The following is a 24606-nucleotide window of genomic DNA, read 5'->3' on the forward strand; positions in this document are numbered from 1 at the left end:
ACTTGAATCGAAATTACTAAAGATTCTCAGGACACTAATATATTGTCTATGTACCAACATATAATATACACTCTTGTTTAGATCATCAGAAGACTAATTCATAGATACTAAACATGGTAGGGTTATATATATGTAAGCTGACAGGAGTGAGTGTTTCGATCATAAGCCTGCATAAAACAGTATACAATGTCAAAGACAAAATACACGATGACAATAATATACACAATGACCTGAAGGATCATGTGTGTTCATTCAAAGAAAGGTTTTCCTATGAATTAATTAGTAGAAAAGTCCATTTCTACTGTGCATTTGCCTCTTGCTGTGGAACATGCAGTGATTTTCCCTGCTCACATTCCATGAGGTCGTAAATGTATTTGGTGTCAGGGTTGCCATGGTTTGGTGTCGTTGCAGACATCCTGGCATCCAGTTTATTGGGTGAGGGGACTGTGACGATTTGTTAATCTAATGAAGAACTGATTTGTTAAATCAAATGAAAAATTGTGTGTTTGATTGGTCCAGACGCTACAAATACGTCCGAGAGTTTTATACACCGATCTGTTATTGTGGCGACATTTCCACGCCCCGAAGCGTGACGCTGAAACGAAACGAACTGTGATTGGTTGTTTGACATGTCAGTCAAACGGCCTCATGGGCGGGCCTAGGCCAATGAAAGCTGCCATGAATTCCAGACCTTCAGCCATCAGTCTGAAGGTCTGGCTACGCGAGACTAGGTCACAATAAATGACACAAATGTTAATTTAAACAAAAATGTCTAGAGAGCTGCAGCAGCTAGTCATAAAACCTAGAAATGAGTTGTTGCGCTTCCAGTTCCACTGCTTGAAGTCAATGTTCTGTTTGATTTTTTTTAATGGGTTTTTGGTTAAGTGCCTGAAATATGAGGTTAACATAAACTCAGGATATTTTCACGTTTTATTCAATATGAAATACATCATTAAAGGTGCAATAGGTGATTGTCTTCAGAAACATTTTTTGTTATGCTGGTTGAAAGTCTCTTCACATCCCGATAGCAATCATTAAGTTAAGTGGTCCAAATGTATTTATCTGTATTTATATATTCTGTGGAAGGCGTAGGACCAAGAAATGTTCGTCCAATCAAAATGCTCGGAACGAGTTGACTTTCCTACCTGTCTGTCGGTAGGGTGGGATGTTCACTTTCAGTGCTATCAGGCTAAAGTTAGCATTTTCCAAGATCTCCTACTGCACCTTTAATACCCCACTTGTGATTTTATTAAGCTTTTACATGTCTTGTAAAAAGCAGTTGCAAACAAGTGGCCAAATGCAACTCTTGCAAACTATTCTAACTTAAACTTTCCAGCTTGTAGATTTAAAAAAAGATTGAAATATTTCTTGGAGGCTTAGTGGCGGTGATGCAACTGTGATTTGTTTATAGTTTGTTTATAGCCAGGGATGCACATAAGTTTTTCAGTCTGGTTCTCATGAGAGCACCTGGAGATTTGGTTTGGTGCACACACTGCACATAGTGTGACCCATTAAATATAGCATTAAAAAATAATAATAGTATTATTCCACTTTATTTATTTTGTTATTAATTTTTTAAGTGTGTTAATACTATTATGTTTTAAATTACAAAGTGAGTATTAGATAGAAATACAATTATTTTATAGCATACTTAAAAAATACAATTCTAATATTTATATTTTCATTTCATTTCATTATTCTCAAACCTAAAATTGGCATGCTTTTATTTTGGCAGGCAAGTAAATATATGCGCTGCCTGCTGAGTGAAGCGAGTCACTGAATGAAATGTCTCTGCATTTTGCTCTGAAAGCAGCAGTGCATAGCCTAGATTTATGCTTTCAGTTGGAATGGAAATCTTATACAGTATTACACTTGTTACTTCTGGAAATGAATTCATACAAGGGTTTTTTTTTTTTTTTTGTGAAGATGAATAAAATGTTTAAGAATCATGAACTTCTGTTGGTCACAGAGCCTTTTTCCTGCAATAATCCAAAAGCCACTACCAAGTAACTACCGAGGGAACCTGGATGATGGTAACTTCTGGGTTGCAACGCTCTATTAGTATATGGAAAAATCACCATTAACCAAGATTTAAAAATGCTGCAAAATTGTTCGTTGTTATTTCAACTGTGTGTTAACTAATGTTAATTTGTAGAAGCTTATTTTAAAGTGTCACCTAGTTCTTTAGTAGTTTTTTTGCCTTGAAAAAGCAATTCCACATGAAAGTTTTAACATCTATGTGTTTTCTTTTGAGCTAAATCTGGAAGAGTAAATGATTTTCAACTTCACTTCCTAAAGCTTTTGAGAGCAGTAGGAAATAATGCATCGGCAACATGCATTACGGAACATGTGTCCGTCCTTGGTTGGTATTTAGGGGCTGTACCGTGATGAGCTGTTTCTTCAGTCCGGTTTTATTGTTTGGTATGTTCAGTGCGTAGAGATCGCTTCTGTTTTTAGCGCTGGGAGCGATCCGTGACAGTTTGTCATGAGACCGAGCTCTCGTCTGATACCTGTTTCCATTGTCAGGCACGTGTTCCCTGTTAAATAATTCGCCTGGAGGGACACAGAATGTCTGTGCTGTAACTGTGACCCTTACTACACATACCAGGCCACAGTGCCTATTTTGATGAAGATGTGTGGGAAGACTCTACAAAGCTCTGATAGTCCTTCATTCACTGTTATCATTCTTGTTTTTTATCTGAATAATAAACAGAGATATTCCCAGTGCACCTTTCCACAAGCATCCTACACAAGACCTCCACAAAGCATTTAGCATCAGGTTATGCATGAATCTCTTTTGCTTTGAAGAATGTAACATTTGTTGAGAAAACCGTTTCTCAAAAGGCCTAACTTTGAAGTAGACTACAAAAAGACTAACCAAATCCACACCTTGCCACATACACACACTCACATATAGGCCTGTCACGATAACAACTTTTTGTTGTGCGATATATTGCCCCAGAAATAATTGCAATAAGCGATATTATTGTCATTTAGGCGCAAGTGAAATGTAAAAAACATGGTGACATTAATTTTTAAGTAAATATAATGGGCGATATATTGCGTCACCAAAAATTATTGAGGTCATGTACATATATTGTGCGATAAGTCGATATATTGATTATTGCGACAGGCCTACTCACATACACTCATACCTTTATTAACGCTGCAGGCAAATGCATCTACAAATCATAACATCTATGTGCAGCTTACATTGAGTTCGGCCATACCTCTGTGTTTGTTCATAGATACACAGTGTTCTTGAGAAATAAATATTGTTATCGTGTGAATTAGCCTTCTTATCACATGTGCAATTAGCATTTGGTTTATCAAGGTCATTTTTATTACGGTCTTGTGGTTCCGCTCTGTATTGGGAATTAGGGGCTAAAGTCCTTATACGACCAATCTAAAATGTAAACAAATATATTACAAAGCTGTGCCTGTACTATTTGGGCAATTCGTATGAATTCTGATCGTACAGGTAAACTATATATTTACAGGGTTTCTGCAGGTCTTAAAAGGGCCTTTAAAAGTCTTAATTCGTCCTTCCACAAATTAAGGCTTAAAAAGGTCTTAAATCGGACAGAAAGTTAAGGCATAAAATATTGCACGCACTGCAAAACATTTTCCTCAGTATTTTTGTCTTGTTTTCCAGTACAAAAATCTAAACATCCTTAAATACATATGGAATCTTGTTTTCTGAGAAATTAAACTAAATTAAGTGAGTTTATACTTAAAAGAACAAATATCTGTCAATGGGGTATGAAAACTGAGCTCATTGGCAGATATTTGTTCTTGTTTTAATCATAAACTCACTTTATTTTGATCGATTTCTCATAAAACAAGACTTCTTAATTTGTTGTTTTGCTTCTCAAGTAAATGTATCTTAATTTAAGAATCTTTGGAGATTTGCACTGGACAACAAGACAAAAATACTGATGAAGAACATCACTTTTTTTTGCAATGTGATCAGAAGTTACAGTAAAAGTTATTTCCAAATTCTAATGGTTGGAAGCAGAGCTATTCAAGTCTTATGATTTTTGATATATACATTTTAGTCTTTTATTTATTCATTTATTTATTTTTGGGAAAATGAATTAAAAAGTAATGGAGATCTGTTGAAAGTTGTATTTTCAAACTTATTTACGTATTGTGTTCCATTCAATTAATTCCTTAATTTTTCTTTACTTGGTCTTAAAAAGGCCAAGTAAAGAAAATTGACCTTCTTAAAACCTTTTATCATGTCAGCTTGCATTGCATGTGTCTTTTCATGAATTTTCCACAGGGGTTCTTCAGGAGAACCATTCGACTCAAACTGGAGTACGACAAGTGCGAACGCAACTGCAAGATCCAGAAAAAGAACCGAAACAAATGCCAATACTGCCGTTTCCGCAAGTGCCTTGCAGTGGGCATGTCCCACAACGGTAAGAGCTTCACAAAGAGCATATCTCTATGACTTAGATTACACAGAATCAGTTTATGGCTTTATGATTTAAGTTCTTTAATTGCTTTATCTGTAATCAAGATGGTGTTCCATTTTATGACAATAATAATTTGCAACGCGTAGTTTAGTTCTCTAATGTTCTCTAGTTCTCTAATTCTCTTAATCTCTAATAGAACAACAACCTTTACACACTCTTAGCTTTGACATCATGAGGTAGCACAAATCCACACCTTCCAAGTCCCACCTATCGCCGATTAGAAGCGGGATGACCGGAGATGAACCAGATGACACGGAAGAAACGCCGTCCCGTTCTCTCACGAGACTTTGACCCGAACCGAGAATAATTTCTAATGTTAGCCTGGGCTAATGTGCTAATGTCATGTGCCACTGTTAGCACAATCCCTTCCGAGGCAGATCTGTATCATATCACGCCATACCGCGCTTTTTTCAAAAAGCCAACAAGAATCATAATATACAATGTCAGTTTATTAGAAAACTAGATTAGGAAGGAAACAAGAGAAGATGAGAAATGCGGAGAAGAAAGGGAAAAAATATATTTATTTTTTAATTACTGTATTTTTTTATCAGCCTTCATATTAACATTTTGCTAAGCTCGTATGTATATGTGTTTGCTTTGTTTGTATACAGTACATTGTCTGTGGAAGCATGCATGAGCTTGCATCTGGTTTCATTGGTACTGTGTGTGTGTGTGTGTGTGTGTGTGTGTGTGTGTGTGTGTTACAGCTATCCGTTTTGGGCGGATACCCCAATCTGAAAAGCAGAGGCTGAAAGCAGAACAGGACGTAAACGTGAAAGAGGAGCACGAGTCCCAGCAGCCGGACACAAAGAGTCTGGCCAAGCAGATGCATGAAGCCTACCTCAAACACTTCCACATGAACAAAGCCAAAGCACGTGTGTTTCTCACGGGCAAGACCGGCACTCCGGTGAGTGACTGCTGTGTTGGGGAATCACTCACTCTTCATTTATGTTGTATTGCTCACACAACTTTAAAGCTGAGCAAAATGAGGCGACATTTAAACGCTGTCCATTATAGCAGAGGGTTCCCAAATTTTTTGTCAGCCAAACCCTAACCCTTTAACCTAAAATGATTGCATTAAGTTCCCCCTAAAATTTTGATTAAAAGTCATTTTTACAACACATTCGTTCATGTATGGTTTTCTTTCTTCTGCAGACGATAAAAAGATAGTTTGATGAATATTGCTAACCAAAAAGTTTTGGTTCCGGTTTAATTTCAATGTATTTTTTGTCCATTCAGAGGAATGGAAAGTGAAACTCTATGAATATCAGCATTCTTCAACACATGTTCTTTTGTATTCAGCAGAAGAAAGAAATTCAAACTCGTTTTATTTTTGGGCGAATTACCCCTTTAAGTCAATTTCAGTGTAATTTGTAAAAAAAAATTTTTTTTTTTGTAGTTTGTAGTTCAAAGGGATAGTTCACCCAAAAATGAAAATTCTGTCATTAATTACTCACCCTCATGTCGTTTCAAACCCGTAAGACCTTCGTTCATCTTCGGAACACAAATTAAGATATTTTTGATGGAATCTGAGAGCTCTCTGACCCTCCCATAGACAGCAAGGGTACTACCACGATCAATGTCCAGAAACGTAGCAAGGAGATCAGTAAAATAATCCATGTGACATCAGGGGTTCAACCATAATTATACGAAGCTACGAGAATACTTTTTGTGTGCAAAAGGAAAAAAAATAAAAAATTTATTCAACAATTCATCTCCTCCACGTCACCCTGTGGCGCCATTTTGGAGAGTATCAGCTGGACGTAAACAACGTATGCTGTTCTGTCAGCTGCGTCACGCCGGATCTGTTTCCTTAACTACTTTTTCAAAAGTCTTGACTGTGCTTTTTACTGACTCTAAATGAAGTAGCTTGGCAAGCTGTGTTTTCAAAGTAGATTCCCCAACACTGAGAGGATGTCAATTGCTAATTAAGAAACCAGTGATCACTAATTGCACAAGCTATTCAGCACACTTTGAGTTGCACGGTCTGACCTCTCTCCATCCTTCATCGTAGCCCTTCGTCATCCACGACATGGACACTCTCCAGCATGCCGAGCAGAAACTACTCACCCAGCTGCTGGGCAACATGGCGTCCGGAGACGTCTCCACTCTGCGGGAGAGGGAAGTGGAGGCCCGGCTCTTTCTGTTCTGCCAGTACGCCTCGGTGGCGACGGTCACAGAGCTGACGGAGTTCGCCAAGGCCGTGCCTGGCTTTGCCGCCCTAGACCTCAACGACCAGGTGACTCTGCTGAAGTACGGCGTGTATGAGGCGCTCTTCGCTCTGCTGGCCTCCTGCATGAACAAAGACGGGCTGCTGGTGGCTCGCGGCGGAGGCTTCATCACTCGAGAATTTCTAAAGAGTCTGCGTAAGCCCTTCAGCGACATGATGGAGCCGAAATTTCAGTTCGCCATGAGGTTCAATGCCCTAGAGCTCGACGACAGCGACCTGGCACTGTTCGTGGCTGCCATCATCTGCTGCGGAGGTGAGATGCAGAGAGAGCATGGGAAGCGAAACAGAGGCTGTGTAAAATGGTCTTTGTGTAAAACATTTGGGAAACATTATATAAATGAAATGTTTCTTAACAGCGACTAGCAGCTTTTGAAAATTGGCTTTACTAAAGAATGAAATACTTTGACATGAAATTGATATGTCACGCGGTGACACGCTACATTCCAACTAGAGCCGGGGCCAGGGGTTACGAAGGTGTGCTAGAAAAGAACAATATTTGACAAAATATTAATGTTTAGGGATTGTCAAACTTTAAAGTAAACATTTATCTTTTTTTTTTTTGATGATCAAATATACCTTAGACATACAAAAACATCAATGAACAAGCAGACAAACAAACCCAAGGTGCTGAAAGGAATAAAAATGAATAAAAGCTAATAAAGAAATACATACAATGATACATCTCTTACTGCATAAATTGATCAGACACATAACAGAAAAAGGAAAAGAAGCAAAACAGAGAGAGGGGAAAAAAAACATATAGTCGTCCTGAAACAAGCAATCAGAGTTTCTGTAAAAATGAATGCACGGGTTTCCAGAGTCTCCAGAATTGGTCAGATTTATGATTTAGATCTTAAGATTCTCCAAAGAGAAGAAAGCCTGACAACTGAGAAATCCACATGATGACAGTGGGAACATGGGGAGTAGACCACCTCAGCAAAATACATATTTTTGCCAGGAAACCGGACAGAGACAACTGGAGCTATCGTATACCTTTTAAAATAGTTATCTTAAGATATTTGTTAAGTTTGGAGAAAGTAATAGTGTATGTAATAGTAGGCAGAAAAAAAAAATAAAAGTATTTTAAATTGCTTAATTAAAAGTACAGTGAAAAAAATTCTATTTTTTCACTCTCACTATTGTTCTGACACACTATAAATGGATATTTATTCCAGTTCATTTATATCCGAGGTTATATTTAGGGTCTTTTGCATCAAAGTTTGGAGACACAGAGATATTTGAATGCAAATTTAAAGGACCATTGGACTAGTACAGGAAAAAAATGGTAAATAAATGTATTAATTTTTACCTAAACTACTCCTGTGCTTCATGAACATCTTACGCCATATTCATGTCATCTCCTTTGCTGAACTCTAAGTAGGTTAGTTGTGGTACCGGTTGTTTTTATGTCACCTCTGGAGTGCCACAGACAGCAGCTTGTGAAAGGCATGACATAATAATGGTCGGAGTGAGATGGGGATTTTGTTCTCCTGAGAACTAGTGAAAATAACCACAGTTTCCTAGGAGCCCTAGCCCTAGGAGCTGCTGCCGTGTGGCAGAGACCCGAAAGCAGACGCCTCCACTAACCACGGCTTCCTGGAGGGCTGCTTTGTTTTCTTACACACCGTTAGCAAAACGAAAAAAATACATATTTCATGGACACACTGTACGGCTAAATGCAGAGATGTCACACTGCCGAAATTACAGCAGTCGAAACTCATAGCAGTGACGTCATGGAGTTTAATACCAATTTTGATACCATGGCAAAAAGTAACATAGCAATTGAACAGGAAAGTCATTTATTTGAAAAGTTCAGGATTAATATAAAAATTAATAATTGATGTGAAAATAATAACATGAAGTAATTTCAAGCATTCATTCAAGTAAACCGACTCGGTTGCAAAGTATTGGTGCTTTTGTCATCCTTACATGTCTCTCTTGTGTTTCTTCCTCTCTCTCTGGATCTCCACCGACAGACCGTCCAGGACTGAGCGACGTGTCGCAGATCGAGCGCATCCAGGAGAGCATCATCCACGCCCTACGGCTCCACCTGTTGTCCAACCACCCCGACAACACCTTACTCTTTCCCAAGCTGCTGCAGAAACTGGCCGACCTGCGGCAGCTGGTGACGGAGCACGCGGAGCTGGTCCAGGACATCAACAAGACGGACGATGCTTCACTCCACCCGCTTCTGCAGGAGATCTACAGAGACATGTACTGAGCTCAGAGCGTCGCCATTCTCGGGAAGGCAGGACATTACAGGGAAAAGCCAGCGTAATTCTAGGCTGAAAAATATAGCGCTAACCTTTAATAGGGCACGGACCTTTATAAGGTCAATGCCTATAGCCCCATAGATGTTTTGTAAATTTGCCAGAGTGGATTTCAATTACAGGTGCAGTGAGCGAATGGCACTCAAAATATATAGAAATCCCTAAAAAACATATGTGACCCTGGAGCACAAAACCAGTTTTAAGTCTCGGGTATATTTGTAGCAATAGCCAAAAATACATTGTATGGGTCAAAATTATTGACTTTTCTTTTATGCCAAAAATCATTAGGATATTAAGTAAAGATCATGTTCCAAGAAGATATTTTGTAAATGTCCTACTGTAAATATATCAAATCTTAATTATGATTAGTAATATGCATTGCTAAGAACTTCATTTGGACAACTTTAAAGGTGATTTTCTCAATATTTAGATTTTTTTTTGCACCCTCAGATTCCAGATTTTCAAATAGTTGTATCTCGGCCAAATATTGTCCTATCCTAACAAAGTTTATTTATTCAGCTTTCAGATGATGTATAAATCTCAATTTCGAAAAATTGACCCTTATGACTGGTTTTGTGGTACTCTGGTTTTATGATGCCTCGGCTCACTGAAGACTGGCAGTAGATCATTAAAGTGCCATATTCAGCTTCATAAGCAGCTGTTTGTAGTGCGAGAGCATAGTTGGCACGTATTGCTTTTGACAAATTTGGCCGCACCGAGATGATGTGCTGCTGCTCTCCTGCTCCATCGATGTAAATCCTGAAGGGCGGGGCTTCGGATATACAGGGGGCGTGGTTAACGAAACATAACTTTCAGAGCGGTCGACGCCGTCTCTGCCAAATAAGCACCAGCAGTCAAGATGTAGGATCTGGAAAATATAGAGTTGACTATCCTGAATATTGGGTGATTTTTCATATCATGTTTTAATGCTAGAATGAAATGTATAGAGAGAGAGCCATATAAATCAGATTGTTTGTTACCTCATTTGAAATGCTTGTACATTGAACATCACTTGTAAAATCTTTTGTATAAAAATATTATTGTACACTGTATAGCACTCCAACTGTAATTTTATTGTACAAATGTGTTACGTGTTCTGAATTAGTACTGATTGGTAAATTATTGTTTTATCGTTGTATACTTTTGCAGGGTAAATCTAAATTTCATAGCATCTAGAGCAAAATCTACTACAATCCACAGACACTTGATCAGAAAATGCTCTGTTAATTTTAGGTTGCTGCAGTTTAATGAACCATTTCATGTTAATTTGTTTCTTTTGGGTGCGCAGTTACTGACTGATCTGGTGTTTGTAGTTGAAATGAAATATAACGTTCATGAAAAATGTTTCTAAAAACGGGAAACGAGCGGCGTGTGCGTGTTTTATTTCTTGCGCCATCCACTGTCTTGTCTGATGTACTGCAAGCGTAAACTATAAAACGGAAACGCTTGACGCACCGTCGTGACGTCACAGCAGCATGGCGCGCTCTCTCAAAACAAACGGCGCCGACGCTGTGCAGCACGAGAACCGCACGTTAGAGGGAATGGATCTGAGCGGAGGATCCGCGCTCGGCTTGTTCACCTGTGAGCTGTGCGAAATGTCCAGCCCGTACAGCTTCTACGGGCAGAAGCCGCCAAACACGAGAGCGATAGTGTAAGTACACAAGCATTTGTGACACTGCAACGTAGCGCACGGGATATTCGGTCTTCATAGTCAAGTAAGAACGTTTGTAATATAGCTTTAGTGATATGCAGTGACTTAAACATATATAATGGTATTATAGGCTTGAGCAAACCCGATCATCTTGATTATTGGCAGGTGCGTACGTGTGTGTGTGTGGTGTGGTGTGGGGGGGGGGGGTTTGATGTGATGTCAAATTTTTCCATACGTCACGGTGGCATGCAATTAATGAAACGGATATATGAATACTACATTCATGGCATGTTTTTGAATCAGGCCACCAGACTGCAAAATGACGCAAAAGTGGTTGCCACGACACCCAAAAACCGAAAAGGTGTCATTTTGTCATTCTTAATGTCGTTGCAAAACTGTATGACTTACTTTCTTGTTGAACATAAAAGATGTCTTGTGTAATTATCGTTTTTTTTTCTTTTTCATACAAGTCAATGGCAATCAAAACCGTCGGTTACATAACCAACATTGTTCTTTTAGAAAATATTTTCTTTTGCGTTCATACAGGTTTGCAACGACAAATTATCAAACGAGTAAATGATAAACGAATAGTCCATGTAAACAATCTTAATATTTGTAGAGTAAAAATGAGTGGGGAAAATGACAAACACTGAAATCGTGTACCATTTGAAAAGGTCGGGATTATTAAAAATAATGCAGTTCATGAAGTACAAATGTTGTTTACACCGTTTATCCACATTGATCGTTCGTTCGACTCGACTGCTATTTTTGTGTACTCGTACACTGATTAAAGGTGGGGTAAGGGATTTCTGGTAGCCAATATTGACATTTGAAATCACCAAAACAAACACGCCCCTACCCCAAAAGGGTCTCGCTCCTATTTTGATAGTTCCGCCCCACACATACCTACGCAACCCAGGCAACGAAAACAGAGTTTTCTGTGTGGTTTTTTTTCACAGTGTTTTCTGTGAAACAAAGCAAAACCAATGTTACACCGGACGCGAGTGGCGCGGCGCAACAAAATACTATGGAACTCATTATAATCAGTGATGCTGTCTACACCATAGATTTATATCCATATCTATGGTCTACACTGGATGCGGCACGACACGACAAATCCCCGACAGAAAACTGCTGCTGCGTTCTATTCATGACGTATTGACACAAATTTCAAATTATTTTCAACGGTCGCTTTGTCCAGTGTACTAGACAGACTTTAGCTGTTGTGGCGCAGACTCGGTGTTACTCACCTATCGAGAAGAAACAAAGCAACCTCGGCGTCCGATCGCAGGCCTTCCGCTCCTTGAGTTCTCTCCAGCGCTGGAAAGCTGATCCGATATTTACACGGGTCCTACTTCTTGCCTTCTCGCTAATGTCTGTCCTGTGCACTGAACTCTCTCTCCTCCACATCACGAGTAGACACGCCCCTTACTGCTGATTGGCTACAAGTTTGTTTTGATAGTCGGCCCGAATCAGTTTTCTAAAGCGTTTTTGAAAAATCGCTTACCCCACCTTTAAGTGATTTTACGTTCGACTTTGAATGTCAACGCCACAGCAAAACAATGTACAGTCACATCACTCACATCAAGCACTATCGGAGGCTGATTTTATATATACACACCGCTGTTCAAAAGTTTGGGATCAGTAAGATTTTTAATGTGTTTTAAAGAATTCTCTTCTGTTAATTATGCTGCATTTATTTGGCTGAAAAAACAGTAATATTGTAAAATATAATTACTATTTAAAATAATGGTTTTCTATTGTAATATTATTTATTTCTGTGATGCAAAGCTGATTTTTCATCATCATTACTCCAGTCTTCAGTGTCATGATGCTTCAGAAATCATTCTAATATGCTGATTTATTATCAACGTTGGAAACAGTTGTGCTGCTTAATTTTTTTTTGGAATGTGATACTTTTTTCAGGATTATTTGATGAAGAACAACAAAGACAAACCTTTTCTTACAATATAAGTCTTTATTATCACTTCTCATCAATTTAACACATCCTTGCTTGAATAAAAGCATTAATTTCTTTAAAAAAAAAAATGACTGACCCCAAACTTTTAAAAGGTAATGTATATTGTTACAAAAGATTTATATATACATGTTGTTTAAAAACTTTTGACTGGTAATGTTTTTTTAAAGAATTCTTTTCTGCTCACCAAGCCTGCATTTATTTGATCCAAAATACATCAAAATCAGTGATATTGTGAAATATTTGTACTATTTAAAATAACCGTTTTCTATTTGAAAATTGTTGTTAAATGTAATTTATTCCTGTGGTTTCAGAGCTGATTTCTGTAGCATCATTACTCCAGTCTTCAGTGTCACATGATCCTTCAGAAATCATTCTAATATTTTGATTTGCTGGTGAAAAAACATTTATTATTATTATTATGAATATTTAAAACAGCTGAGTACATTTTTTTTTCAGGATTCTTTGATGAATAGAAAGATCCAAAGATCAGCATTTATCTGAAATAAAAAGCTTTTGTAACATTATACACTACATTTATAATGTTACAAAAGATTTCTATTTCAGTTCTGAACCTTCTATTCATCAAAGAAACCTGAACAATTCTACTCGGCTGTTTTCAACTTAATAGAATAAATGTTTTTTGAGCTGCAAATCTAAATATTAGAATGATTTCTGAAGAATCATGTGACACTGAAGTAATGATGCTAAAACAAATCAGCTCTGAAACCACAGGAATAAATTACATTTTAAAATATATTAAAATAGAAAGCAGTTAATTTTTAATGGTAAAAATATACCATAATATTACCGCTTTTGCTGTATTTTGTATCAAATAAATGCAGGCTTGGTGAGCAAAAGAGAATTCTTTAAAAAAAAAACATTAACGATCTTACTGTTCAAAACCCTTTGACTGGTAGTGTGTGTGTGTGTGTATATATATATATATATATATATATGTGTAAAGATCATATATATGTGACCCTGGACCACAAAATCAGTCATAAGGGTCAATTTTTCAAAACTGAGATTTCTACATCATCTGAAAGCCGAATAAATAAGCTTTCCATTGATGTATGGTTTGCTAGGATAGGAAATATTTGGTTGAGATACAACTATTTGAAAATCTGGAATCTGAGGGTGCAAAAAAATCTAAACTTTAAAGTTGTCCAAATGAAGTTCTTAGCAATGCATATTACTAATCAAAAAATAAGTTTTGATATATTTACAGTAGGAAATGTACAAAATATCTTCATGGAACATGATCTTTACTTAATATCCTAATGATTTTTGGCATAAAAGAAAAGTCAATAATTTTGACCCATACAATGTATTGTACAAATATACAAATATAATACATTTTGTGGTCCAGGGTCACATTTGTGTTTATTATAGCATTAAATTAGCTATATTATCTAAATACTATGCATACTGAAGCCATCTGAGGCTAAATATGAACAGTCCCTTGTCATTTGAGGTGTAACATTGAAATTGCATAATTAAAATGTTGGGAATGCATATGAAACGGTCTGTAAATTATTTATTTGCCAAACAACTGCAATTTTCTGCAAATCTGAGACAGTTCCAGAGGGATTCAGATGAGTGGATCCACATCAGCTTTGGCGTCTGCGCTCTCTTGCTATGAATTGTCATTATTGTTCTGTGTTCTCATTGGTTTGTTGGCATGTTGGTGATTTCACGTGCATTTAGGAAATCAGTCTGCAAATTACTCGCCCAAGCGCGAAAATGTGAAACATTTTAACTGTATATTGTCATGTTTCCTCAACCAAAGAATTTCGAAACTTCACTGAAAACTCTTTTTAAAAGTATGACATCACATTACTATTTATTCCCTACCACTCCCTACCATTTAACCTAACCAGTATATACATCCTACACTGACACCTAACTGTAAGGTTTTACCAGATGGTCTTAGTATAATTATCTTTAATTATCTTTAATATTATCTTTAATATGAGGATATATTTACTTATCAAGTAAACTTTAAAAAATGTAAAAGTTCAACCATCGCTTTCAGAGAAATGTATCAAAATTTAGTGAGATTGCTGCTTTAATAAAGCAAAAACACCTGCCAGTGGTTTATAAAAATTACAATAGAGGATATTATTAGTATTATTATTATTATTAATAATAGAAAAATAATCTGGCATGTTTTAGTCCAGATTAAAATCCAAAAATGTACAAGGGTAAACAAAAGTATTTGGTGTTGTTTGATAAACGCCGAAGTGAATACAATACTGAATATCTGTTTGAAAACATTTAAATACTGTTGTGACTTCCTTTCTTGTCCATCAATGTCAGAAATGTCAGAAAAAGAAAGTTTTTACTTAATGTCCTAATGTGTCCTAATGATTTTTGGCATAAAAGAAAAGTCAATAATTTTGACCCATACAATGTATTTTTGGCTATTGCTACAAATATACCCCAGTGACTTAAAACTGGTTTTGTGCTCCAGGGTCACACATATATATATATTTGTAGTTAGTTAATTTATTCTTTCACTCGCATGCCTGATTAGCGTATATAGTGTCAAGTTTTCTTCAGAAGAAAGATGAAAAGGGGTTTTCAAGCATCAAAACAAAAGTTTAATACAGCTTTATTTGAATTTTTGTTGTATGTAAGAATGTGTCCTGTTCATTTGTTTTTTTCTTCCTGAGCAGAAAAGAATGCCTGTCATACATTTTGACCATAATTTACAGAAGACATCCACTAAAATGTTATTCAATGTAACAATAGCTCATATACCAACAAATGTTGTTAGGCTTATTTAGAATGAGAATCATTAGATTAATTTATTAAAAGACTGTATTTAAGGATCACAGTGCAGCTCCCCAAAAATGGATTAATTGTAATTTGAAATATTTGCCAATCTTTGCCACTGTCCTTCAAATCACTAGGTTTTACCCATTTGTCAGTAATAAGTTTTTAATCACTGAAAAACAATAAAATGTATGATCACTTTTTCTTTTATACATTTAAAAAAAAAAATACAGTTCAGAATAATTGTAGCTTAATTTTTACATAAATGTGTCTGTTACACAATGACAATGGAAGATTATTTCACCCATATTTGGACACTGTGTTTTCACAAAAGTTATTAGAACCATTAAAGCAGACACTTGCAGGGTTTCCATGGCCTGAACTGTAAAATGTGTTTCCTGAAATCAGCGCTTATGGCACCAGATATGGAAAGGACTTGTAAGCTGCTGACGTCGGAGACATTTAAAGCTCATTTAAATGTTTGTAGTGGCCCATTTAACACACCGTCCCTTGATTTCAATGTCTGATCAATTACACATGGCTGAATAATTTCATGAAGTACAGCGTGAAGGATGCCATTGATTGAGATGTGCTTTTGTGCTTTGTCGTTTGTCCTGCAGGCTCTTGGAGGAATGTTACGGCATGAAGGATCCCTTCAGCCCAGAGAGAGAAAAGTTTCTTGTTTTAGGATCCAAGTGCTGTCTGTGCAGTAAGACGGTGTGTGTGGGAACGGTACGTGTAACTTTGATAAGAAACAAAAAACATGGCTCTCCAATAGGCAATATTAGTTTTCATCCTTTTTGAATGATTCAATGAAAGTAATAATGTATAGAAAATATCCTCCATCTCTTCCATTATGTTCAAAATTCTAAAGATATAGATCAAAGAATATTTTTATGCTTGCATGCAGTGAAGCGCAACGATGGCAGCATCAGGATCATTATGATATATATTTTTTGGAATCAGTGTCAACATATCAGTAAGCTTGTGTGTTTGTTTTCTGACAGGACTGCAGTCTGTTCTACACCAAGCGCTTTTGTTTGCCCTGTGTGCGGGATCACCTTCATCAGTTTCCAGAACAGGTTCGGAACGAGGTGCTGAGGAAAAAGAGTGTCCAGAAGACGTCCTCTTCATGATGCTAGAATGATTTAGTCAGGACACCAGTGAGCCATCTGGCCAGACACAATATTTACATTTTTTTTTTAATTTTTTATTATATTTGTATTTATGTCTTGAGCAACTGGAGGCAGCAAATCATGCTTTGATTAAAATCATTTCTGTGCTGTCATTAGCTGTGATGATTTTTTGATGGTGATAAATGGCTTGTGTTGCATGTAGCAACTATAAAATAAGTGATGTTTGTGTCATTGGTTGTGATTACTTGATGACTGAAAAGATAAATGAGTGATATATTCTAGTGATATAAAGATGTCTGAGGATGTAGATGAGTGTGAAACCGGTTGTTGGAGTGCAAACACTACTGCTACACCACACCTCCGGACCTGCCTCCTTCCAGATCCTTCCGGCCTTAAGTTGAGGCTGAGCCTGACTAAACCTGACTTAGTTGCAAAAACCACAGGTAAGTAGTGAAGTATAAGTTCCAGCACATGTACAGTTGGAGCTCTGTGGCTCAGCGATCTGAGCATTGGCAGACAATGCCAAAGGTCCCTGGTTCAAATCCAAGCAGATCGCCACAATTAATCAATTGCAGTAGGTGGAGCAGACAGAGCCATGGAGGAGCTGACCGGACCGAGGAGTGGTGGAGCTGGAGGACCAGACCAGAGAGATGATGGTGGAGTGGCTGACCAGACCAAGGATGGAGCACTGGCATTGATGAGGAGCTGGAGACTGGAAGGAGGAGCATGTGGCTGACCAAGTGGAGCACAGAGTGGATTGGCAAATAAAGTGGTGAGACAAGAGTGATGACAACACCCGAAGAAGGGGGACCATGACTGTGGTCTCCCCCCCCCGGCCTCCAAGACAATGACCAGCAGCAGTTATGCACCTTTTTCTTTTAAAACAATGCTAATTATGCCCCAAAAAAGTAAAATTCACTTAACCTACACCACTTCATCCACTAGATGGCAACAAAGCATTTACACACATTCTAAATATTCACAGGACTTCATCCTGAGCCTTCAAGCCTTTTCTCTTCCCTTCCTTCTCTCCCCCCCAATGCGTTCAGGAGCTGAACACTGCAACAGTGAACATACATCTATTAATGTGTGACTAACTTAACCCTTTTCCACACAGCTCAAACCAACATGATTCAGCTGTGACGCTGAAACATTTCAGCTACTTATTACTGGTAATGCCACAGATAAGCTGCCTGCCAACTATGACCTCAGACTTGGCAGAGAGAGATAACAAATCTCAGCGAGTGTTCCCATCACACCATATTGTGCATTACAAAGTTTTGCTAATATCTTTTTAACGTTGCTGATTTAGACGACAATTTTTAATCTGCACCGGTGTTGCCACATCAACATTTCATACTTCGCAAAAGCCTTGCACAACTTTTTCAAACTATATTTTAATTTAAGCGCCAATGATTTTTTTTTTTTGGATTCCTGTAAATTATTCATTTACTTCTTGTTTTACTTAACTTACAAGAAAAAAACGATTTCAAACAGTTTCTTTCTTCCCCCAGGCGATCTACCACATGAACAATTAAAAAAGATGTCCAATAACCTTATATTTGTTACCACCCTCCATCCTAGTACATCCCTACATCTTATTATATTCTTTTACTATTCTATTTATAGCACATCTGTACCAAATTTATTTTCAATTCATTTTTCTACATAAATTTGCTTTATATATACATGTGTATTTTCTTTGCATCTTACTTTTCATTATATCTGTGTACTGGATGCTTGTGACCCTAAAACAAATTCCTTGTGTGCAAACATACTTATCAAAGCTCTCTCTGAGCTTTGAAATATTCTGAAATATTTTACAGCTTGATAAAAACTAACCATTTTTCCTCAATGAAATGTCAACAGCATTTTCGTGATTTTTGCTGGTCTACCAATTAAGCCACCTTCTTCAAACAATGGTTTCTTCTTCAAAAGAAACAATAGTTAAAGGACTAAGTTCAAATAACAAAGAACTAAATTGTTTTCTCGCTTTCACTCATTTGAATGACTGTGTGTCTCATTTTAGATCATCTCGAGGGCCCCTAGTGAGTCCCGGGCCCCAGGGTTCACGACATTTGCACATAAACTAAGGTCGCTGCCTTAGAATAAGCGGACCTGGCAACATGAGACTGCGGGAAGCGCGAGTCTCCTGTATTTCTATCGTTTTTCACTGATGGGCGGGCCCCGCGCTCCGCCGGCCAATGAGAAGCGTCTTCTGTTTAAATCGCCTTCGCTGTCAATCTTTTTTTCCCCCTGCCAGTTTACTTGCGATCGCCATATTGAGTGCTCGCCTACTCGAATGACTCGTCTATTTTTCTTCGGAATTACTACGCATCGGAGTCGCGCGCTGTTTTCATGACTTGTTTTCCACGCGCCTTCGCCTTTCCGCACGCATTCGCGCGATTGTTATGCGTGCGCTCTGCGTCTCGCTCGGCTTTCTCGTGAAGAAGGATCGCTCTTAGTTAGACCGCGTCTGGCTCGATTGCGACTGCGATTCTCTGGACGAACTTTCACGTGCAAAATGTCAAAAGTGCGCGTCTCCAATGGAAGTCCGACGCTGGAGAGGGTGGACGCGAGGCAGGCGGATCACGCCAAACCGCCGGTCTGCAGAAATCTCTTCGGCTCCGTGGATCGCGAAGAGTTCGCGAGGGACGTCAAGGAGCAAATGTTGGAGATGGAGAAAGCGTCCAAGGAAAAATGGAATTACGACTTCGACAAAAACGAGCCGCTCGCGCCTGGCGACTACGAGTGGCAGGAGGTGGACGCGAAAGAGGTGCCGGAGTTTTACACCAGACCGCCTCACGCAAAACGGGATACATCCACCGGGACTGTGGATCATAACGGGAACCACGACTATTTGTTGACAACGAGCGTACAGGGGGACTCTGACAACGCGGAGCACGGGAGTCGCTCGGATTGCCGAACGGCGCTGACCACGCCGAGAAAAAGACCGTCGACAGAGGATCAGGGTAAATGTTTTGGGAGTCTCGGTGCTCTTGCGTTATTTGCGCGCAGATCTCGGGGGACAAACAGTTTGCCCTCCCGATCGTGCGTAATGCTGAAACTGCTTGCTTTCGCTGTCTAGCTCGCAAATGAAGTCGCTTTTCTAACACAATCTTCATTCTTTCGATAGATCTTCCTTGCCAAAGCAAAAGAGCCAACGTCCAAGCGACCGAGGCGAACTGCTGTCCAGAGACGAGTTCGCACGCGCCCAGCAAGTCGGATCCCAAAACGTAAACAAGGTGAGTTTCGTGCGCGCTGTCTGGTGCATGACTTATTTTATGCATTGATGTAAACGCGTGTTACTTAATGCTAAAAAGATCGCGTTCAACATAGCTGATGTTATTTTATATATATATATATATAATTGTTCTCTCGGTTTTATTGTTGCACGCTAAAACGCTAAGAATGTTCGTTCCTTGCGTGCTTGTCCACGCGTTGGCAGTGTATTAAGCGTTTGTTTTGTTCTTTTGAAACAAACGCGCGTTTAAGACGTTCTGTCACCGCGCAAGTGACAGTCGAGTCAAACGGGACTCAAATGCATAACATTGTAGTAACACGTCAGCAGGTCTCTTGTAGGGTGTGTGCGCGTGGGAGGAGGAGGGGGTCTGGGTTCACAATGCACGCATATACTTGCGGGCAAAATTCCTCGCTTTTCATTCGCGCTGTCCTGCGCTATCGCTCCTGTTTTAAACGCGTCGTGGATATGGCCGTTTGTTTACGCGCAGATATTGTTGCCGTAATTTTCTGTCGTTTATTTCATGCATTGTGTCGTTGTGAAGTTTTTGCAAGCGCGTTCGACATGCTATTTCCTTTGCTAATAAACTTTTTCCCCTTGTTCCCTGCAGAGACAGATGAAGAAGACTATATTCTCCATCAAATACTTCAAGAGCTTTATGAAGTAAACAGGGACAGCGGTTGAAAAATACAAATCGAGCCTTGGACAGGCTGTATAAGCACTGAATTTTTACACTAAAGTTTTGGCACTCGACAGAATATATTTGCCTCAAAAGCAGACAATGTAGCAGTGTGCAATTGGAGTTTCGTTTGTTCTTTTACTACCTATGTATATACTTTCATTTTATATGTAGCACATTTAAATGTAATATTAAGATTAAAAAAACACAATCATTTATAAATGGAGTGCGTTTGACTTGAAGAATTGCTGTGCAGTTTTCAAAACGTCTCCCCAAAATGAACCCTTTTAAAGTAAATATATCTATGTCAAATACAAACACACAGACACACACACACCCACACACACACACCATTTCCCTTTAATTAGGTTAAACAATCCCATTGTCTCAGTTTTGGCTGGCTCAGGATGTTGACAGTCAGAAATACACCTTCATGTGTATCAGTGTTGTGCTCAACAGCAGCAGCACAACCTTGAACATTTTTTTAAGTTGCACAAATGTCACTCTTTGAAAAGCATTACAGACTTTTTAACCCTAAATTAAAATGATTCGATATTTGCATTGATACCCCTCATGTTTACTGGTACTTATATATGATTTTACCAGCCAAAGTTACAGCACGTTGGGCATGTGGTGTTCTTCTCTGAAGGGACTGTGACTCCTAGTGCGGTATTAAGGGTTTCATGCTTTTTTACAGTATTATTATATCCCCGGGTTATTCCACTAATTTTATTTCCTCTTATTTTGCCATAATGATGTAAATTCTCATGAACTACAAATCCTACTGAGTACACATTGAAAAATAGATTTTCTTTTTTTTTTTTTTTCAATTTTATGTTTTTCTATTCATTGCATTGCTGTGTAGCATAATGTTTATATAAATATATATTTCTTTTTTTTTTTCTTTAACACTGGGCCATACAATTAAGAACGTTAGTCCATGAAGCCACTTCTTTGCCACAATATATTTGGCTTTCGTGTTGAACATGACATGGCACTATGAAAAAAATATGTATAAACCGGCAACATTTTTTAATTAAGACGTTACACTGCGTGTGTGTAAAACATTGAAGTGTACCTGTGCGTACTGCTTTGTAAAGAAGAAAAACAATTACAACAAAACAAAAACAAACAAACAAAAAAAAAACACTGAGGAAATTTGACTCACTTATTTATGTCAAGCTTTTTGTTGTTTATGATATCCAAAGTGGCATTTGTGCATTTTCTGTATGTACTTCTTTTTATAGTTTTTTTCCCCTCCACAAATTTGTGCAAGGTTGCAAACTGAGCCTATTAAAAAATGTTAAGTGGATTGTGTACTGCTTTATCAATGAGATGATTAAACCATAATGACATGAACACTTCACCTGACTCCTTTTCATTATATTGTGCAGAAAAAAATCTGAATGAAAACACACTCTTAGGGGAAACTTAAATACACTTCTCACACCCTGCATTAGCAAAAGCCCCAAACTGACCTTAAGCTGTTCTAAAAACCTAAATGCATTTAAAACAATTCCAGAAGTGATAAATACATCACTCTCAGGTGCTAAATTGGTACGTGGCAGCATGAAACCTATGGAATTTAGGTTTCACAAGCACCTGTCCACAAATACACGATTATTTAATTTAAACTGCACCCACTTTTTTTTATTTAGTGATATTGAACAAGGTAGGACAAACATGCTTTAAAAATGAATTTTCTTATGTAGTGTACATACAAAACCTAATATAGACTGTGCAAGAGATGCACACTACCAATCAGTTTTTACACACTTCACTCATGATTAAACTGTTGCTACATTTCAGATCCCTTTTAGATTATATTCAAATAATGTTACATGTAATATTTCATATGAAATGTAAATAGCAAAGAAGCTCTGTGTTGATTTTTAATCTGACATGTTTAAAAATAATATAGAAATAAAAAATACAAAAAAAATACAAAAACCTTGGCACTGCAAAATATACCACAACTGAACTGACCCCAGTATGTTTGGATTCAATATATTAATAAACACAATGGGCCTAACTATATTACTCAAAACACACAGTGTCAAATCGAAACGCTGTTTTCTTTTAAATTGTTTGGTCGCGCGTGTTAACTTGCAAAAGAGACACACCCTCAAATATTTATCACTATTGAAGATAACGTACGTGGTCACGTTGACCTTATTCTCCTCGTACATTATCCTTGTAATATCCAGGACATTTTAAGCGAATTTTTAAAGCGTTTTTACAGCTTGCGCACCGTTTGGTTATTTAACTCAACGTGCAACAAGTTTGTGCGTAAAAGCTGCTGCGTTTCTAACACACAACTTACGGAGCTCCCTCCCTGCTTCAATAAAGAAAAAAAACAAGGACACGTCCCGAGCAGAGGGGTGGGGTGTTGGGGGGGAGGGAGCCAAGATACTGACATACGGTTTGTCCAATCAGACAACTATTAAGAAAAACACACCACTTACTGTAGCCACTGAGATTGGCTTTGCGCGCGCTGAGGCTGGAGTAAGAGTGTGTTTGTACAGAGTGTTCTGCTCGTAAAGCACAACCCAGAATAAGAGCCATTGGTCAGACTGATATTTCTGCTGATGTTTGCGAAAGGGAAGGGAGAGGTGAGTTTGGCCCGAGGGGTATATCGCAAGGATCTTTCTAAAGCCCCGTCCTCAAAAATCACGGCTGCAGCACACATGTATGAATTACACATCGCGGTCGCAATTTACACGAGCGAACGAGACATTATTTTCCCACAATAACTCCGTTTTTACTTTATCGCATGTTTAACATGACGACACGCCGGTGACATGCGTGAAAATGTTACTGGGTCATATATATAGGCTACTGTAGGGGAGGCTAGTTGTAGCTGGGCATGCCGTCAGACCGTATATGTTATCTCAACGAGACAATTATACATTTAAACCGTGGAAGAGTTATATAAACTCGAAGTTATATAAAACCGTTAGATAAAGTTACATAAAAACAATTAATGACAGCAGAAATGTAAGGGGCAGCAGAGAAAATAATTCTAACCATTGCAAATTAGGCCTATAATCCAATTAAATAATGTAAACAATAATAAAAAAAATGTGTAACATGTTACAATAAAAAGTAAAATACACAAATTATCATTACATCCTTGTCCTGACAAATGTTTATTGGAGACTACAGTCATTTTATTGTGTTCACTTGTGTATCGGACAGCTTTAGCAATTTCTGCCATCTTAGTGTATCTTAGGAAAATCAGTTTTGAATTAGGTGCATGTTTAATTGGACTTTGGACTACAAAATAATAGTTACTATGTATAAAAGATCAACATTGTGACAACTACATCCCTTATACACTGTACACTGTACACTACCAATCACACTTTTTACACACTTCACTTAATTTGTTACACAAGATCCGAGAAACCTTTTATAGAAAAATGTAAATTCTATATTTATTTCTTGTTCATTTTTATTTATTAATTTATTTCTATTTTTATTATGTTTTGGATCAGACAGTAAAGGAAAACAGTGGAGTGTCCGGCATACAGAAGAACTCCTTCAATAAAGCATCTCAGGATGTGAATGAATGAAGAGAGTGTGTCGAGCATTTTTGGTCACTACATTTTTCCCTGACTTCTAAGGGACTTCCCTGACTTCTCTATTATTTCACAGTTTTCATGATTCATTATTATAATAAAAAGTGAAAATAGTAATAAAAACAATAATGAAGTCTCAAAATATAAAATAATAACCCTTAAGATAATAAAATGCTTTGTACGGTGGAAATCATTGATCCCCGCACAGCATCGTAAACTAAACTAAACAAATCATATTATAAGTGATTTTTTTTTTTTCAACCCAAACCTCTTTCCACTAAAAATCAAACAGGCTTGTGGTCAAATCAGTGAGAAAACCACAGTTACTGACACAACACACCCCTTCATCAGATGAATCAATATGCTCAAAACCTCTTTCTGAGGAGATCTAAGTGGTCAATAAGTGATTAAGCAACGCGCAGCTTCTTGAACTGGCAGCCTGCCATGACTTGAGCTTTGGTAAACACTAATAGCAGGCTGATGAAATCAGTAATTATAATACAAAAACAGCAGAGGGCTTCACATTTGTGCAGCTGTAAACCACCAGTGGCAACACCCTTGCTTGGCCTATGCAGTAA

General features: G+C 37.9%; 3 protein-coding genes across 7 annotated transcripts in view; all 3 read left to right on the plus strand.

The window, feature by feature from the left end:
* LOC107732979 (peroxisome proliferator-activated receptor alpha-like) overlaps positions 1-9186 on the plus strand; it is an 18949-nt gene extending 9763 nt beyond the window's left edge. For all 3 annotated transcript variants that reach the window (XM_016544463.1, XM_016544464.1, XM_016544465.1), the window contains exons 4-7: positions 4286-4424; positions 5189-5388; positions 6496-6964; positions 8688-9186. In XM_016544463.1, coding sequence (XP_016399949.1) covers positions 4286-4424; positions 5189-5388; positions 6496-6964; positions 8688-8932 — 1053 coding nt within the window. In that variant the 3' untranslated portion in view covers positions 8933-9186. The remainder of the gene's footprint in view (positions 1-4285; positions 4425-5188; positions 5389-6495; positions 6965-8687) is intronic.
* LOC107732981 (cysteine-rich DPF motif domain-containing protein 1-like) lies at positions 6569-17440 on the plus strand. 3 transcript variants are annotated; one of them, XM_016544466.1, is made up of 5 exons: positions 6569-6572; positions 6751-6757; positions 10453-10632; positions 16012-16123; positions 16399-17085. In XM_016544466.1, the coding sequence occupies exons 3-5, from the start codon at positions 10457-10459 to the stop codon at positions 16525-16527; spliced, it is 417 nt and encodes a 138-aa protein (XP_016399952.1). In that variant the 5' UTR covers positions 6569-6572; positions 6751-6757; positions 10453-10456; the 3' UTR covers positions 16528-17085. The 3 variants fall into 3 exon arrangements, 2 of the variants coding, with proteins under 2 accessions (XP_016399952.1, XP_016399953.1); XR_001638925.1 differs by lacking the exons at positions 6569-6572; positions 6751-6757 and adding an exon at positions 17103-17440 and having other exon boundaries at positions 9504-10632; positions 16399-16970; XM_016544467.1 differs by lacking the exons at positions 6569-6572; positions 6751-6757 and having other exon boundaries at positions 9504-10632; positions 16012-16108.
* A 1399-nt stretch (positions 17441-18839) lies between these two features.
* LOC107732982 (cyclin-dependent kinase inhibitor 1B-like) lies at positions 18840-21583 on the plus strand. The gene is made up of 4 exons (XM_016544469.1): positions 18840-18873; positions 18927-19499; positions 19664-19772; positions 20379-21583. The coding sequence occupies exons 2-3, from the start codon at positions 19052-19054 to the stop codon at positions 19765-19767; spliced, it is 552 nt and encodes a 183-aa protein (XP_016399955.1). The 5' UTR covers positions 18840-18873; positions 18927-19051; the 3' UTR covers positions 19768-19772; positions 20379-21583.
* Positions 21584-24606: the final 3023 nt, after the last annotated feature.

The sequence above is a fragment of the Sinocyclocheilus rhinocerous genome, unplaced genomic scaffold, assembly GCF_001515625.1.
Source record: "Sinocyclocheilus rhinocerous isolate Xijiao unplaced genomic scaffold, SAMN03320098_v1.1 scaffold400, whole genome shotgun sequence".
In the NCBI taxonomy this organism is placed as follows: Eukaryota; Metazoa; Chordata; class Actinopteri; order Cypriniformes; family Cyprinidae; genus Sinocyclocheilus; species Sinocyclocheilus rhinocerous.